The following is a 12386-nucleotide window of genomic DNA, read 5'->3' as shown; positions in this document are numbered from 1 at the left end:
TGCATAAAACGACGTCGTTTTGGGCTGGGTAGGTGTTGTGATTTTAGGACACAAAACGACGTAGTTTTGGGGAAGGGTAAAATGGGTATAAAACATCCAAAACGACGTAGTTTAATGTTAAAAGGGTCCAAAGTGAGAGAAAATAGAAGTTTAAGGGTCCAAAATGAGAGTTTTTGAAGTTCAGGGGGGGTCTGTAAAATCGGCCGGAAGTTCAGGGGGCCTTAGTGAAGTTTCCCCTTAAATTAATAGAAAATTATTATAATGACGTGTCAAAATTGTGCCTTTCAACCAATCTAACTGCAGTTAAAAAAAAAATTTGATGGTAAGGATTTTCTTGGCATTTTGATTGACCTAGAGAGTAAATTGTCAAAAAGAAAAACTTAGGGATAAACAAATTTTGGCGTGCTTACCCAAGGTATTTTGATATAATTTCCCTAAAAGAAATTATAGCTTTTTATTTTTGGTGAACTGAACATGATTGGCTGAGAAACTAAGAGGTGAGAGGTATAGAGAGTGGAAGAGATTGAACATAATCCATATACTGCATTTTATCCTGGTTATAGGTAGATATTATATTTTTAAAAAGTAAAAAAAAAAATAAAAAATAAAAAAAGTGGCCATTATTTCTCTCACCGGATTTTTAGAAAATAATATCCACCTAGGATTAGGAGAATATCAGGAGAACAACTAGCATTTCACTTAATTTGCTGTCACCATGTTATTTGAGGATCAATGCTGATGTGGCATTTTTTTTTTCCCATTTTTTTTTACTGATGATGCAAAACTATGACAGTATTGTGGCTTTATTTTTATTTATTATTTTTTTAAAAAAAATTGGTAATATGGGGTCATACATTCCCTCCCTTTATTTGACCATTGTGGTTTTTGATGAATCAATTATATATATATTACAATAATTCTGAATAACCTTTTATTTGCTAACTTGCATACGCATGCATCTTTGACATCTCTATAAGAGAAAGTTATGTAATTAAATATTTTCGAAGTGTATTTTCATATCAGCTTTTGAACCAATATTAGTTCTTTACTTTTAAATATGTGTTTTAATTCTTCAATATGTTGTGATTATAGGATTGTAATGTTTCTCTTATTCATAAGAAGGATCACATACTAATAATATGTGCGAATATAAATTGTACTCTTATAAGTAGAGAAGTATTTGTCCAAAAAAAAAAAAAAGACTAAATAATTGCATGGTACCTCTTATCAAATATCATAACCCTAGCCAAATGCATGACATTTTCAAAAGTTACTCAACACAAAAACCCCTTCTAGTTCCCAAGAGGCCACCATTCTCTTATATATACTCCATCTAGTTATACATATACCCCAAAAACTTCTCATTACAAGTACCATATTACATAAAATTTCAAGAGAGAGCATGCTCTCAATGAATGAAAATTATATGAAGAAGCTTGTAGTGGTAATGATGGTATTGATAATCCCTATTCTAGTTATAGTGCAAGCTAATGACCGTCCCTGTCCTCTTCGTCCTTCTTCATTTCCTTTCTCTTTCCACTCCACATCTACTCCATCTCCCTCTCGTCCTCTCCATCCTTCATCGACTCCTTTCTCTTTCCACTCCGCATCCACTTTCTCTTGTCCTCCCTCATCCTCTGATAGTGTTGTTACTTTAGCAAAAGTGAAAGCGATGTGCCCACTAATTTGTTCAGTCAAAAGATTCATGGAAATACGTAAGAAGAAAAGAGAGGGGGTTTTTCTTCGTTAATAGCTTTTCCGTCTTTACAAATATACCTCCTAAATACTACGGGCTTCATTATTATAATAAATGTATGCTTGAATGCCTAGAAGGCTGAAAGGTAAATGAAGCCTCAGAATATTACAAGGTATCTCTCCCTCTAATCTCTATTAATGATTCATTTTATTAATCATGAGAATTTGAGAGCTAGTTTTTCAACATGAGTTTTTGAAACATAAAAAGAAATTATTTTTTTCAATTGAGAGGAGAATATTTAGATTTGAAAAGTTAATACACCTTTATAAAAATTTGCGAAGTATCATTATAGCAATCGGTATGATGTTAACTTTATAACTTCATAAATTCCATATTTAAGTCAAATTTTACTTTGTTATGCCAATTATGTATATGAAAAGAGACGTGCTATATGGTATGCTACGATCTTCCCATTTTGCAAGAGAAATGCTTAATTGCATTAAAAAGTTCATATTTTGACCATATAAATCCTAGGTGGCAAAGGACACATGGTCCCATTTTAATTTTTTATTATTTAAAATATTTTAACTTTAAAATCAAAATTAAAATCATAAACGTACAATTAATACAAAGATTAAGAAAAGAGAAAGGGGTGGTTGGCCACCCTATAGGGGGTTGCCAGCCACCCTAGTTGAGCCTTGAGGGTGGCCGAAGCCACCCCCAACCGGCCCTTGGGGGTGGTTCGGCCACCCCCAAGGCTCAACTGGGGTGGCGGGCCACCTCCTATGGGGTGGCCAAGCACCCCTTTCTCTCTCTCTCTCTCTCTCTCTTTCTTTTTTTTTTTTTTTTTTAAAAAAAATTTATTAATTATTTATCATTTTAATTTTGATTTTAAAGTTAAAAGATTTTAAACAATAAAAAATTAAAATGTGGCCATGTCCCTTTGCCACCTAGGATTTATATGAACATGAACTTTTTAATGCAACCAAGGCTATCAAGCATTTTTCATTTTGCAAAATCACCAATGGATATGTGGAATCCATGTGTGGGACCACATAAATCCCACATATCTAATGGTAATTTTCCAAAATTGGTAGATATGGAAGGAGGACTACAGCATACAAATAATCATTTCTCATATTTTCAAATTCTAAGTGATGCTCCCACAAGTTTATGAAACTTAAAACAGTCAAAGTTTGGTTCAAAAGGAAAGAAAGAAGTTACATATTTCTTTTCGTATTTAGAGAAATATATATTCAAAGTGGGAAAGTTGCAATAGAACTTATTAGTTTTCTTATTTCATGCTGGGATTCAAAATAGCTACTGATATGTATTGTGTCAAATATTTTATATTCAAGTTTGAATTAAGGAAGCAACTGCAACCTTCAAAAGTCTTATGTGATATTAATTTATATATAGTAATATAATTCGTTCTAATTACTGAAATACTCTTTGAATTTGGCAGCTTTGAATCAATGTGGAGGGCCATATGGAAACCGATTAAAAATCCTCAAGAGGCACGAACTCTTCATCGAACTTAATTAAAGAATAAAAGAAGATGTCCAACTTATATTGTTCTAGAATAAAAGAAACTCAATGTTATGTATCTATATATCATAAACTTTCATTGAATAATACATATAATATCTATGGCACTAGTTTATTTTTGCTTGCATCTAGCTACTTATAGGTTGGTGCTAACTTGGCATTTGACCATGCTTGAAAGTTTATGATATATTTGTATTGAACATATACGTACGCGTTTAAAGAAAACTGTTAAGTCTAACATTAGAAATATATCATAATCGAGTAGTTTAATATGGCCAAAATTAATTAAGTTTAGCTTTTCGATTAAGGAAAACGTAAAATCAGTTCATGTGGTTACACCAATTTGATATAAGCTTCATGTAGTATAAAACTGTTTAAGAACTTCGTGTCACATGCAAAAATAAAAAATAGGTCACTGCACCCAACTTCCTTCTAATTTTTTGACAAAGACCTTTAACTAACAAACACGTCTTACAAGTGACAAGCGTCATAATTAGATTAGTGCTGACTTGACATTTGACGGTTTCCTTAAAAAAAAAAAAAAAAAATTAGACAAAAGTTGCGTACATTGACCTATTTGTTATTTTTGCGTACCACAACTAGCTCTCAAAACATACATGGACCTGTTCATATGCTGTAAGAGGATCACAACCTTTGAATAGAAGCAAATCATAAAGAACCCAAAACCAATAGTTTATAAAAATACTACAATTAAAAACATAAATAAATCAGAACCCCAATAACCTAGACACATTAAACTTCAAATAAAAGAGGTATATTACAATTCCCCCAAAACTATCATCATATTTTCACTTACACCCTAAATTTTGACTCACTATAAATCAAATTTTGAATTTTAGCGGCGACAAGTCGATGCTAATGATGTTGACGCAAATGCTCCGGCCCTAATTCTTATCAACGTCGATATTCGAGTCAACACTAATAATGATATATTAGCAATGGCATATTTTGTTGTTGATAATATTTTAGAGTAGATGTTGATGGATTTAGAACCCGATACGAGATGTTGACAGTGATAATAAGCCATCAGCGTCACACTAAAGTTAGTGTTAATGGCCTATTATCAGTGGTGGCTCTTGAGTTGATAGTGATAATTTTTTATTTTTGGTTTTTGGTTTTTTTTTTTTGGCAAACATGTAATACAAAACATTCAAAACTATATTTCCTGTGCACGATCCAAAATGAATTTTTGGATGTACAAAAAAATCAAAATCCAAAAAAAAAAAAAAAAAAACCATAACTACACCACATTAAAAAGCAAAATATTAACAAGTCCTAAAGCCAAAACTGGTATAAGCATTACCATGTGTTAGGTTTTAGAAATTTGCCCGATTTGGTGTGTCAAACCTTAAAGTCTATTTTATTTTTTGTTCTCTAAAGACTTGTAGTAATTTGTCTATGTTTTTTACATTCTCTGTAATTTCGTTATGAAACCGTCATGACAAAACACTGACAGTTTAGTCAGTAAGGTTATGTTACTTTCTGTGTCTTTTTGTCATAAAAACTTCATGACAAAGTTTTGATAGTTTTGGTCAGAAAGATTGGAATACTTTCTGTAAGCTTTTGTCATAACGACGTTAGCATCTCGTCATGACAAATGTTCCTGAAGCTATTGTCTCTTTTCTTCATCATCTTGTCATGTTTCCATCATGACAAAAAAGGCAAGTTCTAAGTTCCAACCGACTGTATGATTTTGTCATGATGATGTCAGCATTCCGTCATGACGAAATTGTCAATAAAGCTACTGTATCTTTTCGTTAGCATACTGTTATGAAAATGCCATGAGGAAATTGCTAGAAAGCAATGAAACCATAGAAGTTCGTCATGACGTTTCTACAGTCGTCATGACGAAATCTAAGATTTAAAGAACGCCATGACGAAATCTCAAATCTACATTTTCGTCATCAAACTGTTTTGATGAAATTCCTTGAAAATGAACAATTTTGAGGCATTTGTTGCACTGTTCAAGAAAAAGGTATATATAGTGCATGCATGTTTATTTTGGAGGTCAAACAAGCTTATTGTATTATGCCTAAATTGGATTCTAGAGATTATCTTGATTCATTGTGTCTTGCTTCATGGTGTTCTTGCTTCATTCATGTTATGTTTGATTTCGTGTTTACAAGAGAAGACGTGTTAAGCTGAGAGCTTGCCTTCATTGAAATTTGTGTGTATTTAGAGGACTTCATTTCATATATCTTCTTACATCAAGAGTCTACTGACCGATCAGTAATGGAAGTTACTAAGTAAAGATTGTCGAGCTTTGAGACAAGTGGGTTACTTGTTGTCGTACGGGATCTAGGATTTGCAAAGGATTGTAAATTCCTTGTTTCTGTATTCTAGATTTTTTATATAGTGATTTTCATGGTTTGGCTGCCTCGAAGTGGTTTTTTTCTTTGATGTGTTCAAAGGGTTTTCAACTTTGTGAACAAAAACTTTTGTGTTATTTGTGATTGATGTTGTGTTGTTTTTAGATTTGATATTTAATCAATGTTTATTGCTCTTGTTTAATTATTGTGGAGGTAGAACTGTTCTTTGGGTTTTACACCATGAATATTTCATATCCATTAATAACAAAAAAAAAAAAAAGATTAATGTATGATAAATTTCTAAGTAAACACGTGATTTGAATTCACTCTCTCACTTTTTAGTTTTCAACTTTTGATACATGAGTATTCAATAATTCGAAATGGATCACTCTATGACCGTTCCGTCCAATTTCTATAACGACCGTTAGTACCACGTCATCATTTTTTCCAAATCATGTTAAAATAATATTTTTTAATATATATTTTTTTAAAAAAAAATCTAAAAAAGAAAAAAACACGTGGTCTTCATCTTCCGCTTCTTTCTGAAATTTTCTTAAACACTTGGTTTTCATCTTTATAGCTTCCACAATATGTTCTACTTTCACAACATCTTCTTCTTCTACTACAACTTAAATATCTGTTTATTCACCCACACTTGTAATTTGTAAACCTCCACCACAAAGTCCCTCAGCACAACCCATGTCTTTGAGGTGGTTGGGTTGGAGCTCGAGAGCTTCCGACAGCCACTCCAATATAGCAAGGCCTCATCTCATTATATATCTCTGCAAATCCATCAATGCATGATTGAGAGAATAATGAATGAAACAACAAATATGTCACTAATAAAATCATCTATTATTGGGTAACAAATTAGAAACATTGACTTCATGAATTTCCACCCAAAAAAAAAAAAAATTCATGGGTTGTGGAGAATATATAAAAGGAAGTCAATTTCTTTTTAAAACTATTACTAAACAATTTTTTTTTTTTCACAAAAAATTTAAATCTTATTTCACTTTTATATAACATTGATCACTTCTTATTACTATTTAAAACAAAAACATACAACAAAAGTATTTACCAAACATATCATGGTATCCCTCCCATTAGCTAATTAGCTGTTGTTAGCTTGATAGAAATCGAAATTGGTATTATATGTCACATTTTTTGTGCGTAAGTTTAAATTTGTAGTGACCCAAATAATTAATTAGGCTTAAGATAATTTAGTTAGAAGGATAATTGGACTTTGGGTTATTAGGAACACCTAAAAGGGTATTTTGGGAATTTTGGGTTTCGGCACCACAGTACACAAACGTTCGCTTGGGGGACCACACGAGCGCTCGTGTACGGTTGCTACATGAGCGCTCGTGTGGGGACCATATCGAGTGCTTGTTGACTTTTTGTTGACCGCTGGTTTTTGCTCAAGTGTGCTACCTGCAACTAAAAAACCCTTAGATAAACAATACACAAAGTGCTCGCCCCTTTTTAGACTTCACCTGCAACGCCCTCAGCTTCTCTCCATCTATTTAAACCCCCTTCCCATTCGATTATTTGAGTGTTATTCAGCCTCTAAGGCCTTAGGGAAGCTCTGTTAGTTTGATTTTTGAGTGTTTGTGAGATTGAGTAAGTTCATGGAGTTGAAGGAGGAGTTCTTGTAGGACTTACTTGTTAAGGTAACCTCTGCCCTTTTCCCTTTATGTTTTATAGGCTGTTATGATAAGCTTAGTTGTTAATGCCTAGGAGTTTTAAGCTTTAATTTTGTTTTAAGTTTCCTTTCCGTTTAGAATTAATCTTGTCATTTGGAGATGTTGTTTTGATTAAGGAGGTGTTAGAAACCCTTTTTTTAGCCTCAGGACTAGTCGGGGAGGGCTCGGGAAGCATTTGGTCCAAATGAGGTTTTACCTGAACCTCACTGGCCGAATGCTCGTCCCTAAGGTCGAACGCTTGGCCAGAGACGTTTAGGGGAAGACCTTTCTGGCCGAGCACCCAACGATTCCTGTTTTTGAGTCTTAGGTTCGTTCTAGTTAAATTAGGACTAATAGAAGGTTTTCTACAGATTTGGGGAACTTGGATCGTTTGGAAGAGTACTTGGAGAACTTGTTCGACCCAAGTGAGTGTTAACTCATATAATGCTTGCCATTTATTTTCTCATAATGCACGACTATTTTGTGTACCAAAACATGCATATTTACAACTCTTACAATATACACTTTGCTGCACATGAATTTTATCATTTGTGAAAATGTTATACTTAACAAGATAATGACATCGAGAATTGTAAAAGCATGTATGTAAAATACGGACAAGATTAATTGTATCGTATAAAATGGTATACCAGTACGTACGGGATAACGGTCATATGCTTACTATACATGTTAACTTTATGGTCAAAATGTGTGTATTGTTATATGAGTCTTGGATCCAATGGTTATTTCGTGACCGGCACAGCCTTAACGGGCAATCACTACAGGACGTAGATCATTAGTAGCGTGGCCCACCCGAGGTCGGACTCGGTCAGGCTGCTAGTGTTATAGACGGTAGCGTACAATAGTCGGGGACACCGACATTGTATTACAAGTCGCTTGGTACAGTGCCAACCCTGCTAAGAAGGGATAATATATTGGGTAAATCATATTGTTGAACTATTAATGTTACTCATAAACATAAGCATGTACTATATATATATATATATATATATATATATATATATATATATATGTCATACCTAAAATATTGTATTCTTTAGCAAACGGGGTTCATTATTAAAATGACATGAGTATTATGTGCATTATCTCTCACTAAGTCCATGGACTTACCCCCTTTTATTTTTCTTCAATTATGTATAAATTGCGCAATTTAGCTAGCATAGAGGATGATGTTTACATACTGGACTTGGGTGATTGCTCTGGACTTAATTAGTGTCGTTTTTAAGATATGGATTCGATGTGGCTGAAGTCCATGTGGAATGATCGAGGAATTACACGGGCAAACATGATAGAGATTGTTATCTCATTGGCATTACTCAAGATTAGGCGTTAATCTTATTACCTTATTTCCATACATTAATATTTTGGGATGTAATATTTGATGATTGGTCTTTGATCAACACATTTGATGATCTATTTATGATATGATATTTTATCTTTACGCTGGTGATTATATGTGTGGAATTTAGATGTTGCTTTCTATTCCTGTAGTTTAACGTCTTCCACTGTATTCTTTCGTTTAAGAGAGGTTCAGACCCCTGAGTCTTATCCTGAGAGGGATAGGGTTTGGAGATGGATCATGGAACCAATTACTAGGTAATTGATTTCCACTGGGTGTTACAAAATTGTAGTAGAAGAAGAAGATATTGTGGAAGCCATATTCACACTACCCAAAAAAAAAAAAAAAAAAAAAAAAAGTGACATGTGAAAGGTGACGTTTTTAGCCTTAAAAAAATGTCGCTATTGATGTAGTGACGCTTGCATAGCAATATTTTCAGAATGCTCTTAAACAAAGTAACTGGATTCAAAATTAGAGAGTTGAAGATGTTTGAATAGTATAAGGCGACATTTTAAGCCCAAAAGTTACCTTTTGGAATGCAATGTGTGAATAGTGCACATCACCCTCCAGAAGGTGATGTTGGCACTGTTCACATGCGCCTTTTATAAGATGATATTTTAAGTCCAAATGTCACTTTTTAAAAGGCGACGTGCGAACAATGCACGTCACCTTTAAAAATATGACTTTGAATTGGAAAAATATATGAATAAGATGAAGACCAAATGTTTATTTTTTTATTAATAAAATTATTAAAAGTATATTATTTAAAATGATTAGGGAAAAAGTTTTTTTTTTTTTTTAATATGTCAGCACAAGAGGGGAAAAGAGATTCGAACTAATAACCTCTACTTCATTAGGCGTAATTTCAGCCGATTAAGCTATCTCTTGAGGACGATTAGAGAAAAAGGTTGAAGTGACACAAATGGTCGGTTGAAAAATTGCACGGAGCACGGAGCAGTAATAGAGGGATTTATTTTGAATTATCGTATACTCGTGCATTAAAAATTGAAAATTAAATGCAACAATTGATAAATACAAAATCCGAGTACCCCAAGGCCCAAGCCCAGCCCATGTAGCTGTGCTGGACCGTAATATTCCAAAGGGCAATTCCGTAAATTGGGAGGCCAGAGGTAGGATTTTAGGGTTTGCAATATAAGGCCGTCGTTTTACTCTACTTCGTTTCGCTTCGCCAACGCAGTCATCGTCTTGTTCAAGGTCATCTTCTCTACAATGCATGTATTACTGTTTTAACTGATTCGTTGGTTTTCTTTTGTATTCTCCTTCCTCCTTGTTCGATTTGTACCATGAAAACTCTCAAACAGTGAGCTGTTATTATTTTGGATCTAATTTTGTTTTTAAATTTACGCCTCTATTTTGTTCAGGGACGACAAGTAATTTCTAAGCATCAACAATGTCAGGGTAAGTAATCATTTCTAGTAATTACCGACATAAATTTTCACTTACCACGATTTTGTACTCGTTGGGCTTGTAAGATTATGATATAAGAAGGAAAATTTGCTTTGAATGTGAGTTTTGTTAAAAAGTTTGCTTCAAACATGCTATGGATAATGAATGATCTTACTTATAGGTATTTTTATTTGACCAGTAATGAATAATATTGTGCTGGTGCCATATTGGGATTTGGTTGCGCTAGAGTCTTTTGAAAGCAAGTAATTTATTTATTTAATAAATAATGTTTTTTTTTTTTTTTGGGTTTCCGATCTTGGGATTTTGTTGCACTAAAAATTGCATAAGACTAGTAGACTACTCAAGTATATTGTAGGAGTTAAAGATTTGGGTTAGGCTTCCGTTTGGCGTAATTTAGATTTGCACAGTGAATTGGTAGTCTTTGGCAGTAGTCTGGATTTCTTTTTTTTTTTGAAAGGTGGAGTTTTGGATATTTGAGTTTCATATACTGAATTTTAATTTGATTGAATGTTATTCACTTGTTGGATATGAGTACCACCTAAATGCTCTTTGTGATGAAAATGACTGGTCAAAGCAATTGATCGGAGAAGACTAGTGCTTCCTTTTGACAGGAAAAGGGGAAAAGGACTATGTTAAATATTGTCTATCAAAGGAACTTGTAAAAGTTCAGTAGGATGATATGTAGTGCGTGTCTGTGAGAAGGGAGGTGTTGACAGTTGGAGGGGTAGAGTAGGTGACTTGTATTTTTGGCTTACGCACTAATTTTAATCATTTTCTTGAGCAGTGATGAGGCTCCTGTGCCGGTTGAGACAGTTGCAGCCCCTCTTCCAGGGGAGGCCATGGACATCATGACTGCCTTGCAGCTCGTGCTGAGAAAATCGCTTGCCCATGGTGGGCTTGCTCGAGGCCTTCATGAAGGTGCAAAAGTGATCGAGAAGCATGCTGCCCAGCTTTGTGTACTGGCGGAGGACTGCAATCAGCCCGATTATCTCAAACTGGTTAAAGCACTTTGCGCTGACCACAGCGTAAACTTGATGACAGTTCCTAGTGCAAAGTCCCTTGGCGAGTGGGCTGGTGTAAGTACCATTTGTTAGGAATTTTCTTGATACTATGTATCCATTCTTTGAATGCTTCTATTCTCTGTTATAGTAAAATGGTGGTTGTGTCTTATTTAAAATTTCCCCAAGTTATAAACTTGAATTATGATCATAGTCAATATTAGCTAGAAATTGAAAACCAAATTGGAAGATCTGGTAATTGTTCTTGTAGCCTCATTTTACATAAAGATGTAACCTTGACTTTGAGCACAAAAGATTACCATGGTTAACAAAGATGGATAGGGTTCATTGCAACATGTTCTGACCTTATTCCTGACATGCATCTGTCATTGACTGTTCAAGTTGGTAAGAGACCAAACTGGGGGTAACAGGAAAAATATGGAGTATTTACATCTTGGAATACAGTTGATTGAAGAAAGTTTCCTCCTACGGAAGTAATATCTAATAACTAGTTTAATGTAATAGATGTCACTGCATATGGTTTCTAGTTTTCCACTGTTTGACCTACCAGCTCCTCCTGTGTGGTAACTCCTATTACATTGCCATCGCTTTGATGTGTAGATTTATGCTTAAGATACCAATAATCAGTAGTTCTCTCTCATGTTTTTTATTTTTCTGTATAATATGGTTCCTATCACTAATTGCTCACAGATTTGCATTATTGCTTTGTTTTAGATTATTATATTTTGGCTTTGAGGTGTCATCAAATCTGATTGCTTCTAAAGGTTTGGAATATCTACTGTAATTCTCCATAACATGGGTTGGTTGGTGCATTTTCTATGCAGTTGTGCAAGATTGACTCAGAGGGGAAGGCTAGAAAAGTAGTTGGCTGTTCTTGTGTCGTTGTGAAGGTAAGAATCTTAAGAGTTGTACATTTTATGTTATTTTGTTGTCTATCAAATGGAGTCCATAAATTTTCTCCTACTTATGTTGACAGGATTTTGGTGAGGATCATGAAGCTCTTCATATAATTCGGGAGCATGTCAAGTCTCACTGAGTAGCTAGCTCTTCATATGATTTGGTGGAGTCTCCCCCTAGGGGTTTTGTCGAGTGTTTACTAGTTATTACAACTTCCATGTTTATCACTGTTTGCTTTGAACACAGTATTTAATGCATGCTACTGCTTTTTTTCGTTTTATTGTTATTTTCTCGTAGTTCTACAAGGAACACTTTTTTTTTTTAAAAAAAAAAAATCCGAGCTATAAAAAGAATCTATTTTGGAATATTACAAGCCATAGTTCCACATAAGCAACCGAGAGAGAGCACAATTGAAACTAGTGA

At 34.1% G+C, this 12386-nt stretch overlaps 1 protein-coding gene across 2 annotated transcripts; it reads left to right on the top strand.

Moving 5' to 3' along the window:
• The first annotated feature begins 9762 nt into the window (after positions 1-9762).
• On the top strand, positions 9763-12243 carry LOC132187284 (Ribosomal protein L7Ae/L30e/S12e/Gadd45 family protein). 2 transcript variants are annotated; one of them, XM_059601547.2, is made up of 5 exons: positions 9763-9834; positions 10002-10038; positions 10832-11123; positions 11891-11956; positions 12043-12243. In XM_059601547.2, the coding sequence occupies exons 2-5, from the start codon at positions 10031-10033 to the stop codon at positions 12100-12102; spliced, it is 426 nt and encodes a 141-aa protein (XP_059457530.1). In that variant the 5' UTR covers positions 9763-9834; positions 10002-10030; the 3' UTR covers positions 12103-12243. The 2 variants fall into 2 exon arrangements, with proteins under 2 accessions (XP_059457530.1, XP_059457531.1); XM_059601548.2 differs by having other exon boundaries at positions 9828-9851.
• The last annotated feature ends 143 nt before the right edge of the window (positions 12244-12386 follow it).

This window comes from Corylus avellana, chromosome 6 (genome assembly GCF_965113065.1).
Source record: "Corylus avellana chromosome 6, dhCorAvel1.hap1.2, whole genome shotgun sequence".
NCBI classification, from domain to species: Eukaryota; Viridiplantae; Streptophyta; class Magnoliopsida; order Fagales; family Betulaceae; genus Corylus; species Corylus avellana.
This window is presented reverse-complemented; position numbering and strand designations above follow the sequence as displayed.